Source organism: Lepidothrix coronata, unplaced genomic scaffold (assembly GCF_001604755.1).
Source record: "Lepidothrix coronata isolate B3197 unplaced genomic scaffold, Lepidothrix_coronata-1.0 Scaffold3, whole genome shotgun sequence".
NCBI classification, from domain to species: Eukaryota; Metazoa; Chordata; class Aves; order Passeriformes; family Pipridae; genus Lepidothrix; species Lepidothrix coronata.
This window is the reverse complement of record NW_016690183.1, coordinates 1,777,539-1,791,738: the sequence shown is the minus strand read 5'-3', so window position 1 is coordinate 1,791,738 and position 14,200 is coordinate 1,777,539. Positions and strand designations below refer to the sequence as shown.

At 37.9% G+C, this 14,200-nt stretch overlaps 1 protein-coding gene across 4 annotated transcripts in view; it reads left to right on the top strand.

Annotated features, from left to right (window-relative positions):
* The window catches only part of LOC108501550 (collagen alpha-1(XV) chain-like), a 126,214-nt gene that overhangs the window by 25,999 nt on the left and 86,015 nt on the right, over positions 1-14,200 (top strand). Inside the window, exon 1 of one of the 4 annotated variants that reach the window (XM_017823587.1) lies at positions 8,595-8,648. The exons of 2 other annotated variants lie outside the window; for them this stretch is intronic. In XM_017823587.1, the coding sequence (XP_017679076.1) occupies positions 8,624-8,648 (25 nt within the window). In that variant the 5' untranslated portion in view covers positions 8,595-8,623. Of the gene's footprint in view, positions 1-8,594; positions 8,649-8,724; positions 8,828-14,200 lie in introns of those variants that run through there. One more of the 4 variants, XM_017823578.1, reaches the window with a different exon arrangement.

Genomic DNA, 14,200 nt, shown 5'->3' with positions numbered 1-14,200 from the left:
AAGAATGAATTGGACATTGCCCCTACTATGGGAGAAACTCTTAAGGCCATAAAGATATTGGCAGTATTGCTGGTATTGCTTTTGAACACTGTTTTTCCTCCTGGTCAAGATCTGTATCTTTCTGTTGGTTCCCCTTCAGTCTGGCACAGGCCCTTCTGCTGGGACACAGCTCCAGATATCTACTCAGTGTTTTTAAAAAACCTGTCTTAATTTTCTGGCCAATAAGAAATGTCTAGGTCACTTCAGGTCACTGCAGATGTTCAGATTCCAGATATGAGAGTGCAGCCAAATACATTAATATCTGTGTAACTTTGGCAATGAGGTCATGTAACAGAACCACAAAATTTCAGATGGAGAAAGAGACTTCCTGTCAGATCCAAGATAAATCTCTTGCCCTGTTGAGTCTGAAGTTCTGTAGTTGCATTTTATAAGCCAAAATAGCTTTATAATTCTTTTCCTTACTTTAAAATAACAGAAAACCCCTACATAGGACCCCACAGGCTGTATCAGCTAGTTCCTTGGTGTTACTCCAAATCAAGCAATGCAGCTACCAGAGAGACCACTGGGAACTGACCTGGCTCACAAAGAAGCTACTCGTTATGGAAAAGTGCTTGGGGAAGGTGTGGGGAAATTGATACTTTCGATCTCTGTATTGCAAATTTTAATATTCTAGTTGTACCTTCTACATTCAGCTGCCATGATCATGTCAAATGGTAATTTATGTTTGTGTAGAACATATTCAGGATTTAAACAAGAGCGTGATGATTAAATAAGAAAGTGATTAAATAACTGATGAATACAAGTTTGGGTTTACCATCAACCATATGTTTCCACATTTGCAGAGTCTCAGTTTGGGTATTGAGAGTAGCTGCTGTATAAAATTGTCGTAGCTGTACTGAAACCACCAGGATTCACCCCATGTGAAAATCAGTTACACTACTTCGTTTTTTTAACAAGTACAAAGCTTCCGAGATAAACCAATTTAGAAGCAATCTCTCCTCCTCTATTTTAATAACTGTTTCAGGTTTAACCTATTACTGTATTACTATTACTTGAATGCTTTTTATTACTGACACATTTTGTGTATAGAGTAGCTTGTAAAAAGAAGGTCAAAGCTCACTGAGTGTAACCAGAACTCCTAATGTTCAGGTTCCAGGGAATGAACCAGAACATGTTGAGGTTTTCTTGGTAGGATTTTGTGACCTGCTGGAAAATCAGTAAAAAATCAGTGAAGCTACACACTCTAAAACTGTGACGTAGGAAGCTGCACCCACTTGGCTTTCTAAGCAACCCGTATGTATCTATTGAACCATTAACCTTGAAGGAGGATTAACTGAGACAGCTTTGGACTTTTACACATGCTGCCCTCTTGTTAATCACATTTTCTGGTGCCTAGACTTTTTTTAAGATATCATTTTCCAAATAATGAGTTGTGATTTGACAGTGGATTTTCGAATAAAGGGATTTATCCAGATAAACCCCTTTAGAATATCTATATCCAGATGCATCAGCTTCTAGGTTTCTCACACAGAAGTCAAGTTGAAAATGTGGACTTAATTGAAGCTGTATCCTCCCTTCACATGTTGTATGCTCATAATCTATTCAGCCACAGAATATACTTATTTCTCAAATACTTTGTCCAGAAGAATAGGTTATCTCTGTGATTCCAGAGCAGTCATGTTAATTGCTCCACACTCAGAAAAGCATACATGGGTATTACTATTCAATTACTAGAACAGCTTGTAAAACAAAACAAAACCAAACCCATATAAGCTTAATATTCTTTTTAAAGACTGATAAAAGAGAGGGAATATTTAGATCCTGTTCATGTTACATTTTCTCGATAGGTCTGAAAATGTAAGTAGGAAATATGAGACAGAGAGGGGAGGTTTAGCAGATTGCTGTGACATTTTTGTTGACAAGAACATTGACACATTCAGAAGAGACCGAAGACTGATACTTGTTGGTCTTATACAAGCTCATGAATGTTCACAGGTCTGGCAGTAGTTTGTGTAGCATATGCCACAGAACAAGATTAAGCTGTGGTATGTTCTCAGGGAATAGGGCTACAGAACTGCCTATAACATTATTCATAAAGCCTACAGTTTGAAAAATACCTCCTGAAGCTGGAGCCCAGGGCATCGGATGGCATGTTCAGTGTTTTTGGCAAGAAGTTGCTAAACAAAGTCAGACCAAAGATGAGGTCGTATTTGACTATATATGGCATGGAGAAGGAGGAAAGTGGTTCCCCTGACGGTGGAAATAAAACGAGGTGAGAGCAGACGACTGAAAGGATCTAGAGAACTCGCTGCTCAGAACATGGAAAACATAGCCTTTAGGCTGCATGATGCTATAATTTCCACCACCTGAAGACTTCTGTTGAAGTCTGACACATCAAAGCATATGCTCTAATTCAGACATAATTAAAAATTTTATGCAACATAGTTGTGCTATTACTAAGGCACAGCTGTGCTTATCATCAGTGAAATTGGTGAAACCAGTGTTTTAAAATACAAATGACGGCTCAGACAGTGAAAATAAAGAGCAAAGTATATAATCAAAGCCAAAAAATACCAACAACCTTGTGGTTTGCTGTTTATTATGTTGGTTTCTTTTTTTGACTTTCTGAATATTCAGTTCAAATAAGCATTAACAAAACCACAATAAATTCTAAGGACATAACTCTTTTTTATTCTCGTCACAATGCTAATGGCCTTGAGAAAGTAACCTTTGAAATTTAAACCATAAATAAAATATTTTGTGTCAACCAACTTTTTAAAAGCAGAAGGCCAGTATGCCAACACAGCTTAAATGGATTTATAAATATTGGATACAGATGTAAATCAGCTATACTCTTAAAGTTTGGGATAGCATGCAGTTGAGAATTCTCTGGGAAAGACTTTCAACTGTATATCAAACATTAAGACTTCAGAATTACTGCTGTATGCTACTTTTATCTCTTTTATCGTTTGGTCTATTTTCAACTCTTGGATCAAATAACATTTGACTGAACTAAAAATGTAATATTTACCAAAAATAAGACGTCGTCTACTCTCTACATGCTCTGGAGGAAATGAAATTATTTTTGGCCATGCACATGTAAAACATATCCTTTGTGTCATAAAAAAAAAATAAATCATTTTTTCCTCTTTGGTAATACAGCTTTAAATCCTGCAAAAAAATCTAACAGATGATTCAGTTATTCTAGATAGAATCTATTGATTAATTCACATTGTATAAAAGCAGTGGAGAACTGCTCTTGAGGGCAGTAAGTTGCAGAGATATAAAAATTAGTTCAATAATTCTGCATGAATGTTACCAAGATGGAAAACGTATTATCTTCTATTTCACTTTGAGTCAGTGATATCACTGTTAATTATGATCTACCTGGCAATCTAGTCTATCTGATTTAGTTGTCAGGCAATGATCAATGTTGTCATACCTAAATAACTCAAGTTTTGGCACACATAAATACATATAAAATCTTATTTACGTGCTACAGTCTGATTAAAACAGTGAACTGCATTGATGAAAGATCTGATCCATATGGCTTTCCAATGTTGTCATACTGCTCCTGTCATATTTCCTGGGAAATAGCACAAGAGAAATGAAGCTTTTAATCAGAGTAAAAGTTTGTCTTACCTCTCTCAAGTTTCTCAAGCCACTGCTTGAGACTGTATTTTGGGTCATGTGATGAGAGGTAGATGAAGATAGAGTGAAAAAGGGGAGTGCATGCCTGAAAATGGAGCTGGACTGTGAGGAAAGACTTCTGGTCTTCATCTACATAGAATAACACATTTCATAGCATGGTCATTTTCTGCATGGCGCCTTTTTCGGAAAAAAATCAGCAGTTTATTGGTGTTCCATGGTATTATTTCAGTTGAAAGTGGGGTATTAAAACAAAAAAATTATGATAAATCTTGTTTGTAGAACTTCTCATGAGTATATTGACCTTTTCAGAGCTATCTAACAGAGCTGGAAGCGAGGCCAGTATAGGTCTGTATTTGAGTATTTATTTTGAAATTCTAGTAATTCTGGTTGTGAAGAAAGTTCCAAAAACATGGATAATGTAATGTTTGAGGCTGTGCACATCTGAAACTAGGTGAAAGTAAAGTCACTGCACTGTGTTACTCCATCTGTGTGAATGGGGTGAAATACCTAATACCTATATCCAGCATCACTTTTTATTTCATTTGTCTTCTAAAGAAAACTTCTATATTCTTCTTACTGAAGATAGCAATTTCTCTAATAGATGCTTTGCAAAATATTTCTTTGTGAAGACATGTAGCTAAAATCAGATTTGCTTAGTTTACTGTCACACAGGATAATATGTGAAGCCCACAGTGGAAAATCTGTGGTTTGTAAGCAGTAAAAGCAATTACTCCACTGAGCTGAAAAAAAAGAGCCTGCTGTATTTGTGTTCAAGGGGAGATCTGTAGGCATGCATTACAGTGATACATTGAGTTTAACCCAGTTTCACAAGGAAATGATGAATATATAATTGCAACATGTCTTTGCAATGATTTCTGAGTCTGCTTCTAGTCTAACTTGCATGCATCAAATTTGATAAAGACACAGAGGCCTGATGGTCTTTAAGTCCTTACAAGCCTCATGGGTTAGTAACAGAATAAGGGTGGGAAATGCTATATGTGTCTCCAGTACGAGAGGGACTGTTTGGAGAACCAACAAATTTGCATAAGATGTCTTAAATGCTGGAAAAAATTTAGTGAGTTCTTACCCTTTCCTGGCAACAGAATCCAATCATAACAAATAATTCTAGGAATTTATATCAAGGAGTCATTTTAAAACCAGAAGGTCTTTCACTTAGGACTTTAGCCAGGATTTCGACCTAAAACTGAAATGTCAGAAATGACATTTTTATGATATGTTGTTTAGAATCAATTGACTTTTTAAAAATTCAGTGCATTCATTGGGGAAATGAAAAAAACCCAGGAGGATTATAAAAACATATGTGATTTACACTAAGATATAAAAGTAGTATAATCCAGCTCTTGGGAAATTAAATTCTTGGAAATAAGGAAGATGGAAAAAGGATTATGTTGGCTGGATTTTATTTCTACATTTTTACGGGTGCATTCATGCTATAAAAGCATTTAGCTGTCAGAAATGTTAATGTCCAATACAAGACATACTTTTAATATTTACTGTTCCCATATTATCTATCTCACAATTGTTTTTTAACTTCTCTGAATCCTGGCCATTTATAATATCAAACCTACTAGCTACTGGATCCAATACTGTAAAGAATATATGAGAATACACTTAAAAGGATAAAAAGCAATGATAAATGCCAGGTACACAAATTTAAGAACAGTTATGAAAGGGATACTCCTGGAAGACAATAGAAGTTTTCCTAAGGGTGTGAAAATAAAACTTTAGTAACAAAATACCAACTTCTGTTGCTTAACATAAAAGGATGGATAGCTTAGTCATCTGAGAGAGGAACACAGTCCACCAAGTGTCACAGTGCTGTGGAAGACTCAAGGTTGCATAAAAATTCCTTTAGTTTTCCTTACTTTACTTGGTCCATAGCCCTTAATCTTTAAAAAACAAAAACCAACAACAACAACAAAATCCTAAAGCAGCAAAGACCAAAACGAAAAAGTTCCAGGTCAGGTTAGATCAGAACAGAAAAGTAAAAATATTGTAGTAACTGAGGTTGTGTTTTGGCTAAGATTTTCCAGTTTCAGGTTAGTGGAAGGTCTCATAAAGCTTTGCATAAAGCTCTGATGATGTCTTATATATGTATCACTCTCCATAAAGGTTGTAGAAGCTACAAAAGTATATATCAGCTCTCTGTTTCTCTCATGTCCCACTCAAAAATTCCTTGCAAACAGCCTTTTCAGACATATTTGAGATAATGTTTATTGTGGGGTGTTCTCGGGTAGGCTTATGGGTGTGCTTGCAAGATCAAACTGCACACAGCATACAAAGTTGGCCTAAAGGCAAGCCTCACTGAACATACAGACTCTTACTGCTGTGACAGAACAGATGTCCTGAAAGTGGGATGAGCAGGGAGCATGACATCTGCCTTTTTATACCAGAACTGACTGTGCACATCATGGTTTGGAGCAGGATTTTCTGACAAGAGAGAGCTTTCTGGGTCATTCACAGTGTCAGAGGAAAAGCAGAAATACATGATATATTACACATGAGAAATATAGGGAGACAGTAGCATTTCAAATCATTTGATTGAGATAAGAGATAAGGTGTACCACAGCAGGTGTGAGAAGTGAAGGAGTATTTCTGGGTGAAGGCTTCTAATTTTCTAATTTTCATAGAGCAAATTTTAACGGACAAATCTCACCTGCCCATATCCTTCTTGCACCCCTGTTCTATGACAGAACCTTGTAGTAGAGACATAGTCAAGTGAAGACAGGAGGGGCAACTGCAGGAGCTGGTGATTAAGAGTTCTCTACTCTTGCTTCCCATTCAATCTCTTTATATAGGATGAGAGTTTATATGCAGGTCAGTGTGCCAGACTATGTCAGCGTCCGTTTTTCCACATTTGGGCAGAGACTCTTTGCTGGCATGAATAACTGTTAAATCTAGGAAAGTGTCAGCTGCCTCTGCAGTGTTTTAGAGAGAGCTGTCTTCATGATCTTAGAAATACATTTATTTTTGCAATGAGGGTGTTGGTCATGGCTATGCAAGAATTTTCTCCTTTAAAATTCAAGAAAAAGAAAAAGAGAGAGGAAAAGAGAAAACAAGAACAAGAATTTTCTTTTTCCCCAAGAAAATACCTAGCACTGTACTTCGATTTCGAAGGTCATTGTGAAAGAAAAAGTGTAGCGTGATAATTCACATCTGTTTTGTTATGACTCTAATGGAAATTAAAATGTATGCTAGCTTAGCAGTTGTAAAAGAGTTTGCACAACAGACACTGACACTGGTGACTCATAAGTGATTTTCTCTCCTCAGCCAAAGCTCTCATCTGATTTATGAAGTGCTGTGTTGCTGCCTAGTGGTGAAATGCAAAAGCTTCTGCTCTCCTGCAATCATTAAAGGCTACTTGTCCCTCTAGCTGGCAATCAGATTGTCCATATCATAGTTACATATGTGCATCACAACAAATTTTATTTCATAGAGTCAGTGTCCAACCTTGTCACAGGTGCCTACTATCGGACAGCTGCAATATTCAATGCAGACTCTGTAATACTTACATAGCTTAACTTTGTTCAGTTATCTTTAGGAGGGTGGATGTCCTAACAAGTTCGGAAATCTTTTTCCATGAAAGGCATTTGTGCTATTTGCCTTTGCTTTTTGCACTAGTGCATATGGAATACATGGTATTTATGCAATTGTAAAGAAAAAACCTGGACTTAAATGGACCTGGTACATCCCCAAAGGATTAGCATTATTCCTTCATGTTGGAAGGAATGCTTTTCACAGGTAACTGAATGGCTTAAAAGGCCTCATAAGCCAAGTGTGAAACAGGCATGGAAGGAGTAGAGCAAGTAAAGAGAAAAGTGTCAGGGGGCTGCAAACTCAGAAAGAGGAACAGGACTCTGAGTTTCCAGACTTGCAGAGTTACCTGTAAAAAGTTCTTCAACCAAACACGCACTTGCCCCCACCCCAACAACAACTTGCTCTCTAAACATTGCAAAATGCTTACTGTGAATTTAGAAGCCTGCAAGAGCAACACAACAGGGCACAAGCAGCCCTAGAGAGTTGTGGAGTGCATTAATGGGGGCCTCCCAATGGAGGGGACCATGGAGCCAGTGAGGGGGTGCTGGACCTTGTATTTACAGTCAAGGAAGAAGTGGGGAATGTGAAAAATGGAGGCAGCCTTTGCTAGTGATCATAAGATAATGTTCATGATATGACTTTTTCAGGATTCTGAGAAGACGGAACAAGGCAAACAAGTAGCATTACAATGGCATGTATGCCTACACATGTGCACATACAGTTGCTCATTATTATAAAATTACATGGGTCACTGTGATTGTTTGACCTTAAATATAGCCTGGGCCATATGTTGACCTATATCATGAAGAAGATAATGGATAGGTTTCAGTCTCTTGACATTCTGGTTAACAGCTCAGTTAGGTTTGCCTCACCGCTGGAGTTGAGTTGCTAAATATTTCCCACTTTTGCCTCTCATATGTTTCTGAGGAACACGAATACTTGGTCTCTGTGCTATATTTGATATTCTATACTGTTGTGGTTCAAAGAAACCAGTGTGTTTAAAACAGATTTTGTCATTAAAGGAGAACTGTTCATTGAGTGCACATTAAAAAGCCTTGGATTTATGTACAAAAAACCCCAATTGTGCACAAAAATGTGTAAGGAAGATCATCTTCACAAACAACTGTCAAAACAATCAGAATATAGTATTAGATCGAGGTGGGGGGGGAAAGACTTGTATGGAAGAAAACTTTTTTTAATTTGGTGGTTAGTTTGAAATCATTGTAATGAAATAAAGTTTCTCAAAGAGGATAAAATGGGGAAAAAAACCCAACCAAACAAACAGTACTTTGTGCAATATAGATGCACATTTAATTAATTATATTTAGCTACTTTTGCCCAGTAGAGGGCAGAATGACAATGACGTAAAAGCAGGAGCTGGCGCAAAGTGTTGGGAAACAGTTTACACGAAGAAATGTCGGCGATGATCTGGCGTGTCAGTAAGTACCGCAGCTCCTGCTGGCTGCAGCCTTACTTCTGCGTGTGCAACACCACTAGAAAGCGCTTCTGAGGTTTCCTGACGCATCTGGAAGGAAACACTCCAGCCTTTAATACCAATATGTTCTATTCATGTTTTCCAACAGTATATTAATGACAGCAAAAAATGTGTTCAAGCTGGGTAAGTGGAGTAAATGCTGTTCTTCCTGGTAGCGCAGTGATGCTGGCCTCTTCTGTTTCATGCAGCACATCTGGAACTGTGCTAAAATATTTCCCTTCTTTTTCTCTTTGCAGTACTTGATTAAATTTTATTGATTAGATGTGGAAATCCTTCTCTGCTTTATGTTATTGCTATAAATATTTCTTGTTAACTGCAAAATAAATGCACTTTGGCAGCAGGGAAGAAGGAATTCTCTTACTGCACCTCGTTACTGCACTGAGTATAAAATAGTGTTCTATTACAGTTACAGGGTTTCTTTGAATGCAGAGTAGAGACAGCAGAGGCTGTACACAATGCCACTGAGACAGAGATGGTTTATTTATGCTGCTGGAAAGGGAGATTACAACCTAGAGTTGTGATTATTTGAACTGGAAGAGGACAGGGAAGCAAGGTCAAGGTCAGCTTGGATCAAGTTTACAGACCCAGAAGTGCCTGATCTTGGCTGCTCTGAGCCTGTTCTGGTTTTGAAAGACTTCATAGAATATAGCTTTTATCTCATTTACTTAAAAGAACATGAAAAGGGGCTGCCAGCAAGGCTCATGCAGCAGTGAACAGCAGTGACACAAGGTGTTCTTTCACAGGATGCAAAGTCAAGCACCATAGAGCGAATGGACTTTAACAGGCATGGGCCAGGATTATGGATAGCAGCTCTGATAAAAATCTCTGAAAAGGAACAGAAGGAAACACTAGGTGAACTTGAGTTATAAATTAAAGGGAAAGTAATAAGTTCATTCAAAAGCCAGCACCCACCCCACTGCCATCCCCAGACCTCTGAAGCCATCTAAGCCCTCTTTTGACCAAGTTAAAAATAGCTGCCATGATTTTAGCTACAGGCTGGTTGGCTTCTTACATTTAGCAAATAACATCCACTTGAGCATGTTATTCTGGGTCTTTTATGTACCCATCATGGTTCATAAACATGGAGCAGAATTGGGCTAAGTGTGGCAGCTGATTTACCCAAATGGTTGTGTTAAAAGGCATTTCTAGCTAACAACATAATGGAAGAACTAAATGTGACAATCCTTAAAATTTTAGCTGAACAAATATACTGCTAAAAAGTAAGTGGTCGGGGCCAAATATGACAAATATTTGTAACTTCAGTCTTTGCATTCATGTAGTTGAGATAGTGGAGCTCAAGCATTTCTCAGAGAATGGAAGAGAACAGTAGTGTGTTTATTTTGCAGTAGTGCAACATGTTCATCTCACCATACAGTAGCAATCATGTTCTTTTGGTCAAAGGACTTGTCAATATTTCTTTTCTTTTCTTTCAAACTTGGGCCATTGGAACAGTATGTTTTAAAATGGGGCTAAGATGGGTAAAATTCTGTCTATGTCAGAGATGAGGGCCTTGCCTTTGAGCTCTGCTTCTGATATATTTTCCAGTGAAGAAACCAAGAATAAAAGTAAACTGACAAAGTGTCCTTATTGGGAACCCTGTAGTCTTTGACTCGTAGTAATTTCCTAAGGCCTGTATGATTGTATACTTCATACCACCTTTGAAGTTAGGTTGCGAGGAAGTGCAGTGTATTAACTGGAAACAGGGACTGTGGGTATTCCAAGTTTTAGATGAGCTCTCATAGACAACAGGAAATACGAATACCCTACTCCAATTGTTTCAGGTTTATAATTACTCTTTATAAGAAAGGTCCAGATTCTCGTTGTATTCCTAAAGTAGCTTTTAATATAAACATTGCAATTCATGATAACATTAACAAACAAACAACCATAAAAAGGCAAATAAAATCAGTCTTGGTAATAGAGTTTCATGTGTCACTTCACTTGTGCTTGTTAAAAATGGGTCACTGAGTACATGGATTCACTGATAAGGATGGTGATAGTCTGATGCAAAGCCTGCTAGGTTCACAAGGATTCTTTCCACTAATTTCAGTGGACTGACATTGATCTGGGGTCCCTAACAAAAGTGTTGGAGTGAGTTCACAGAAGGGCCACAAAGATGATCAGATGGCTGGAGCACCTCTCCTTTGAAGACAGGCTGAAAGAGTAGGGATTGTTCAACCTGGAGAAGAAGCAGCTTCAGGGAGACCTTATAGCACCTTCCTTTACCTAAAGGGGCCTACAAGAGAGGTAGAGAGGGACTTTTCCCAATGGCATGTAGTGATAGGACACTTAAACTGAAGGCTAGGTTTAGGTTAGATATTAGGAAGACATTCCTTACCATAAGGGTGGTGAGGCACAGGCACAAGTTGCCCAAAGAAGCTGTGGACGCCCATCCATAGGCCCAGGTTGGATGGGGCTCTGAGTAACCCTGTCTAGTGGAAGATTTGCCCATGGCAGTGGAGGTGAAACTAGGTGATCTTTAAGGTCCCTTCCAACCCAAATCATTGTATGATTCTATGAACGCAGCTTGATCAATCAATGGTTTTGGATCAGGCCCAGCATTGGCACTACCCTGCTCCATGTGGGAAAGCATTAGGAGGAGGCAACCAGGATGAGGTCATGTGTGTACACAGTCCAGGGAGCAGTGCTGTGGGTACCAGGAACTGTGCATTCAACTAGGTTCTGTGTTCCACCTAAACTGACCAGGCATTTTATCTGCACCCATGTTCTTTATATGATCAGGGATCTTTGCTACTGCTCTCAATTCTATAGCACAGATACAGCCTGACCTTTGGATATGTTTTTCGTCTACATCCATGTATTTGAATTCGGGTCCATTTCCTGTAAGGGTAGGAGTCAAATCTGTGTGTGTAGACTGTGAGAGAGCGACATGCCCCCAGAAGCTCTTGGGTTAGAGTAAGTTGCCTTTTTGGTGTCACTGGTTACACTCTGCACTTTTTCTGTAAAGACGATTAACACGTCTGAAGGAAGGCTCCTAAACAAAAAGTCACAGAAGGGTGTAATACATTAGATGAATCTGGACCTTCCTCTGCCTCCTTTCCCATTTATAAGAGATAAATACTGTGTTTGTTCTTTAACATTTAAAGCAAATGTACCTCCAAGTAGGTAGTATTTTTTCTTTCCTCTGTACTTCATCCCTTGTGCGCAGTGGAAAAGTATTTTGGATCCCAGAGGTTTGCAAGTCTACCCTGCCTAGGTAATTACATCCAAAAAATGCAATAAAAGAAAAGCAAAACCCAAACCAACCTCTAATATTGTCATCTGCGTATTGGAACACTCCATATACTGATTTAGAGGATGATTTTTACCACACACTGATGCTTCTCAAATGAAGCATCTCAAATGGTCCCTGAAGCTACTCAGTGGGAATTGCCAACTATTTGCAAATTCCATAACAGTTCCAACCATAACATACAGTAACAAAAAATACCATCCCAATTATTTATGGGATTACACTTTTTGAGAAAAAATATAACTAATATTAAAACTACTTCTGTACTATACCTTCCAGTGCCTCAGGTCTAGGAAACATGAACATAAAAGGGATGAATTCTGGATGCTCCCCAATATGCAGTGCCTTCATAGTAACATGTTTGAAACAAAATTATTCTGCTGGCTTAAAGGTAATTAACATAGCATTTAGCTATTCATGTAAGGGAATAAGAGAGTATTTTTATTCTAACGTAATTAAATCAGGAAGACATTAATTTTATCAGAGATAATTGAAAACCTGTGGCTGTAAGTCTATATTCTGCTTTTAATTGTATCTGTAGGCCCTCATAAATCCATTAATAGCTGGGGATGAGCTGTAAGTACAGAATTTGGCTGGAACCTTCTTGTTTTGCTTTTCTGTAGTAGATAGGTGAAAGCTTCAACCCCAGCCTCACTGAAGTTCAAACATTTGCTAAGCCTTCTGACTTATGTTACTCAAATGAAAAACCTGATTCTTTACTGTCTTTTGCTGTCACCTTTTGCAAATAAGTTTCATTTGTCTCAGAGACAATGCTAAAAAAGCAAGTGTTTGGGGCTCTGTGTGTTACTGTTTGGTAGGTGACTGGGAAACTGCAGCTAGACTGCAGCTTCACATGTTGTGTGGGGAGAATGAACAGGCTTTTTGGCAATAACCAAATCTTCCTTTGAGAATGGGAAATGCGAAACTGCAGTTGTATTCATTAGTTTTGCCTCTAGGGTGTGCATCCTGCTATCCAAGTCTGATAAGCTGATTGCTGGCTGCATTAGATATTGTCCATCAGCATTCTTGATCACTTTACCATGGCTCTTTGGACGTAGGTTTGGTATCTGTACACAGTTCCTGTATTCTCCTTCAAGATTACTATTTTCCTTACCTTTTTACTCTTATATAATGGCTTATGCATTTTATTTGTAGTTGAGGTTCCTTTATGTGTATATATGTGTGAATAGAAAGCATGGGTCAATATTAGGTTCACAGTCAAAAAACTGGTAGCTGTGTTTAGCCAGAAAAAATGTATGTCTATTTTTCAAACTATTAAGAAGGGGAAAAAATCCATCTGGCAAAGCATTTAGAAGTGCCTAAGGGAATTGGTTTCTGGATAAGGAGCTAGTTTTTCTGTTTCTAAACATAGCTTCTATATTTTCAGAAAATATTTAAGGAAAATAGTTTCTATATGAAGCACATCAGCCTTTTTTCGGTTAATGAGTTTCCCTCGGAAGTATTCAAAAGGCATGATGATGTGGCAATTAGGGACATCGTTTAGTGGTGAACACAGTGACTCTGGACTAGATGGTCCTGGAGGTCTTTTGCAACATTTATGATTCTGTGATTCTATGATTATAAGGTACAGAGAAGATGATAGATCAAGATTAATTTCAACTGTACAATTTCTTCACAATGCCACAAGTACAATGGAAAACACTTTGCTGGTACTGCATATGAAACAACGAATATTGCAGTCGAAGAAACTCTCTCTAGTTCTTCATCAGAACCAGCTTGCCAGTTTTCAGACCAAAGAGTGAGATTCTCTTATTTTGCCTGATTTTAATCAGGTATTTCATGTAAAGTTTTTCAGTTCATTTTGTTTGCAATATTATTCAGATGGATTGTCATACCTTTTCCATTACTATCCCATTTGGATTTATTCAGCCTATATAACCATTACAGTTACAGGTAACTGAGTAAATTTAAAAACTGGAAGAGGAGCTCTGTATAGATTCAGACCTGAATCGCTCATTATGATTAAAAAGGTTATTTTATTTTTTTTTTTTTTGCTTACTTTTACTTCTTAGAAGAAGAAAATTAGTAGAAGTTTTATTTCTGGTATGCTGCTAGAGTCTGCCTTCCCAAATTTCTAGTTAAAATTGGGTGCAGATATTTAGCTGTTGTCATTGCTCCTTCGTTGCCAGGCAGGAGTTGTCTCTCTCAGCATGTTTGACAGACATACATAATTCTGTGTGTTTGCCAAAGCATAAATACTCTGATTTCAAAACATAACAAAT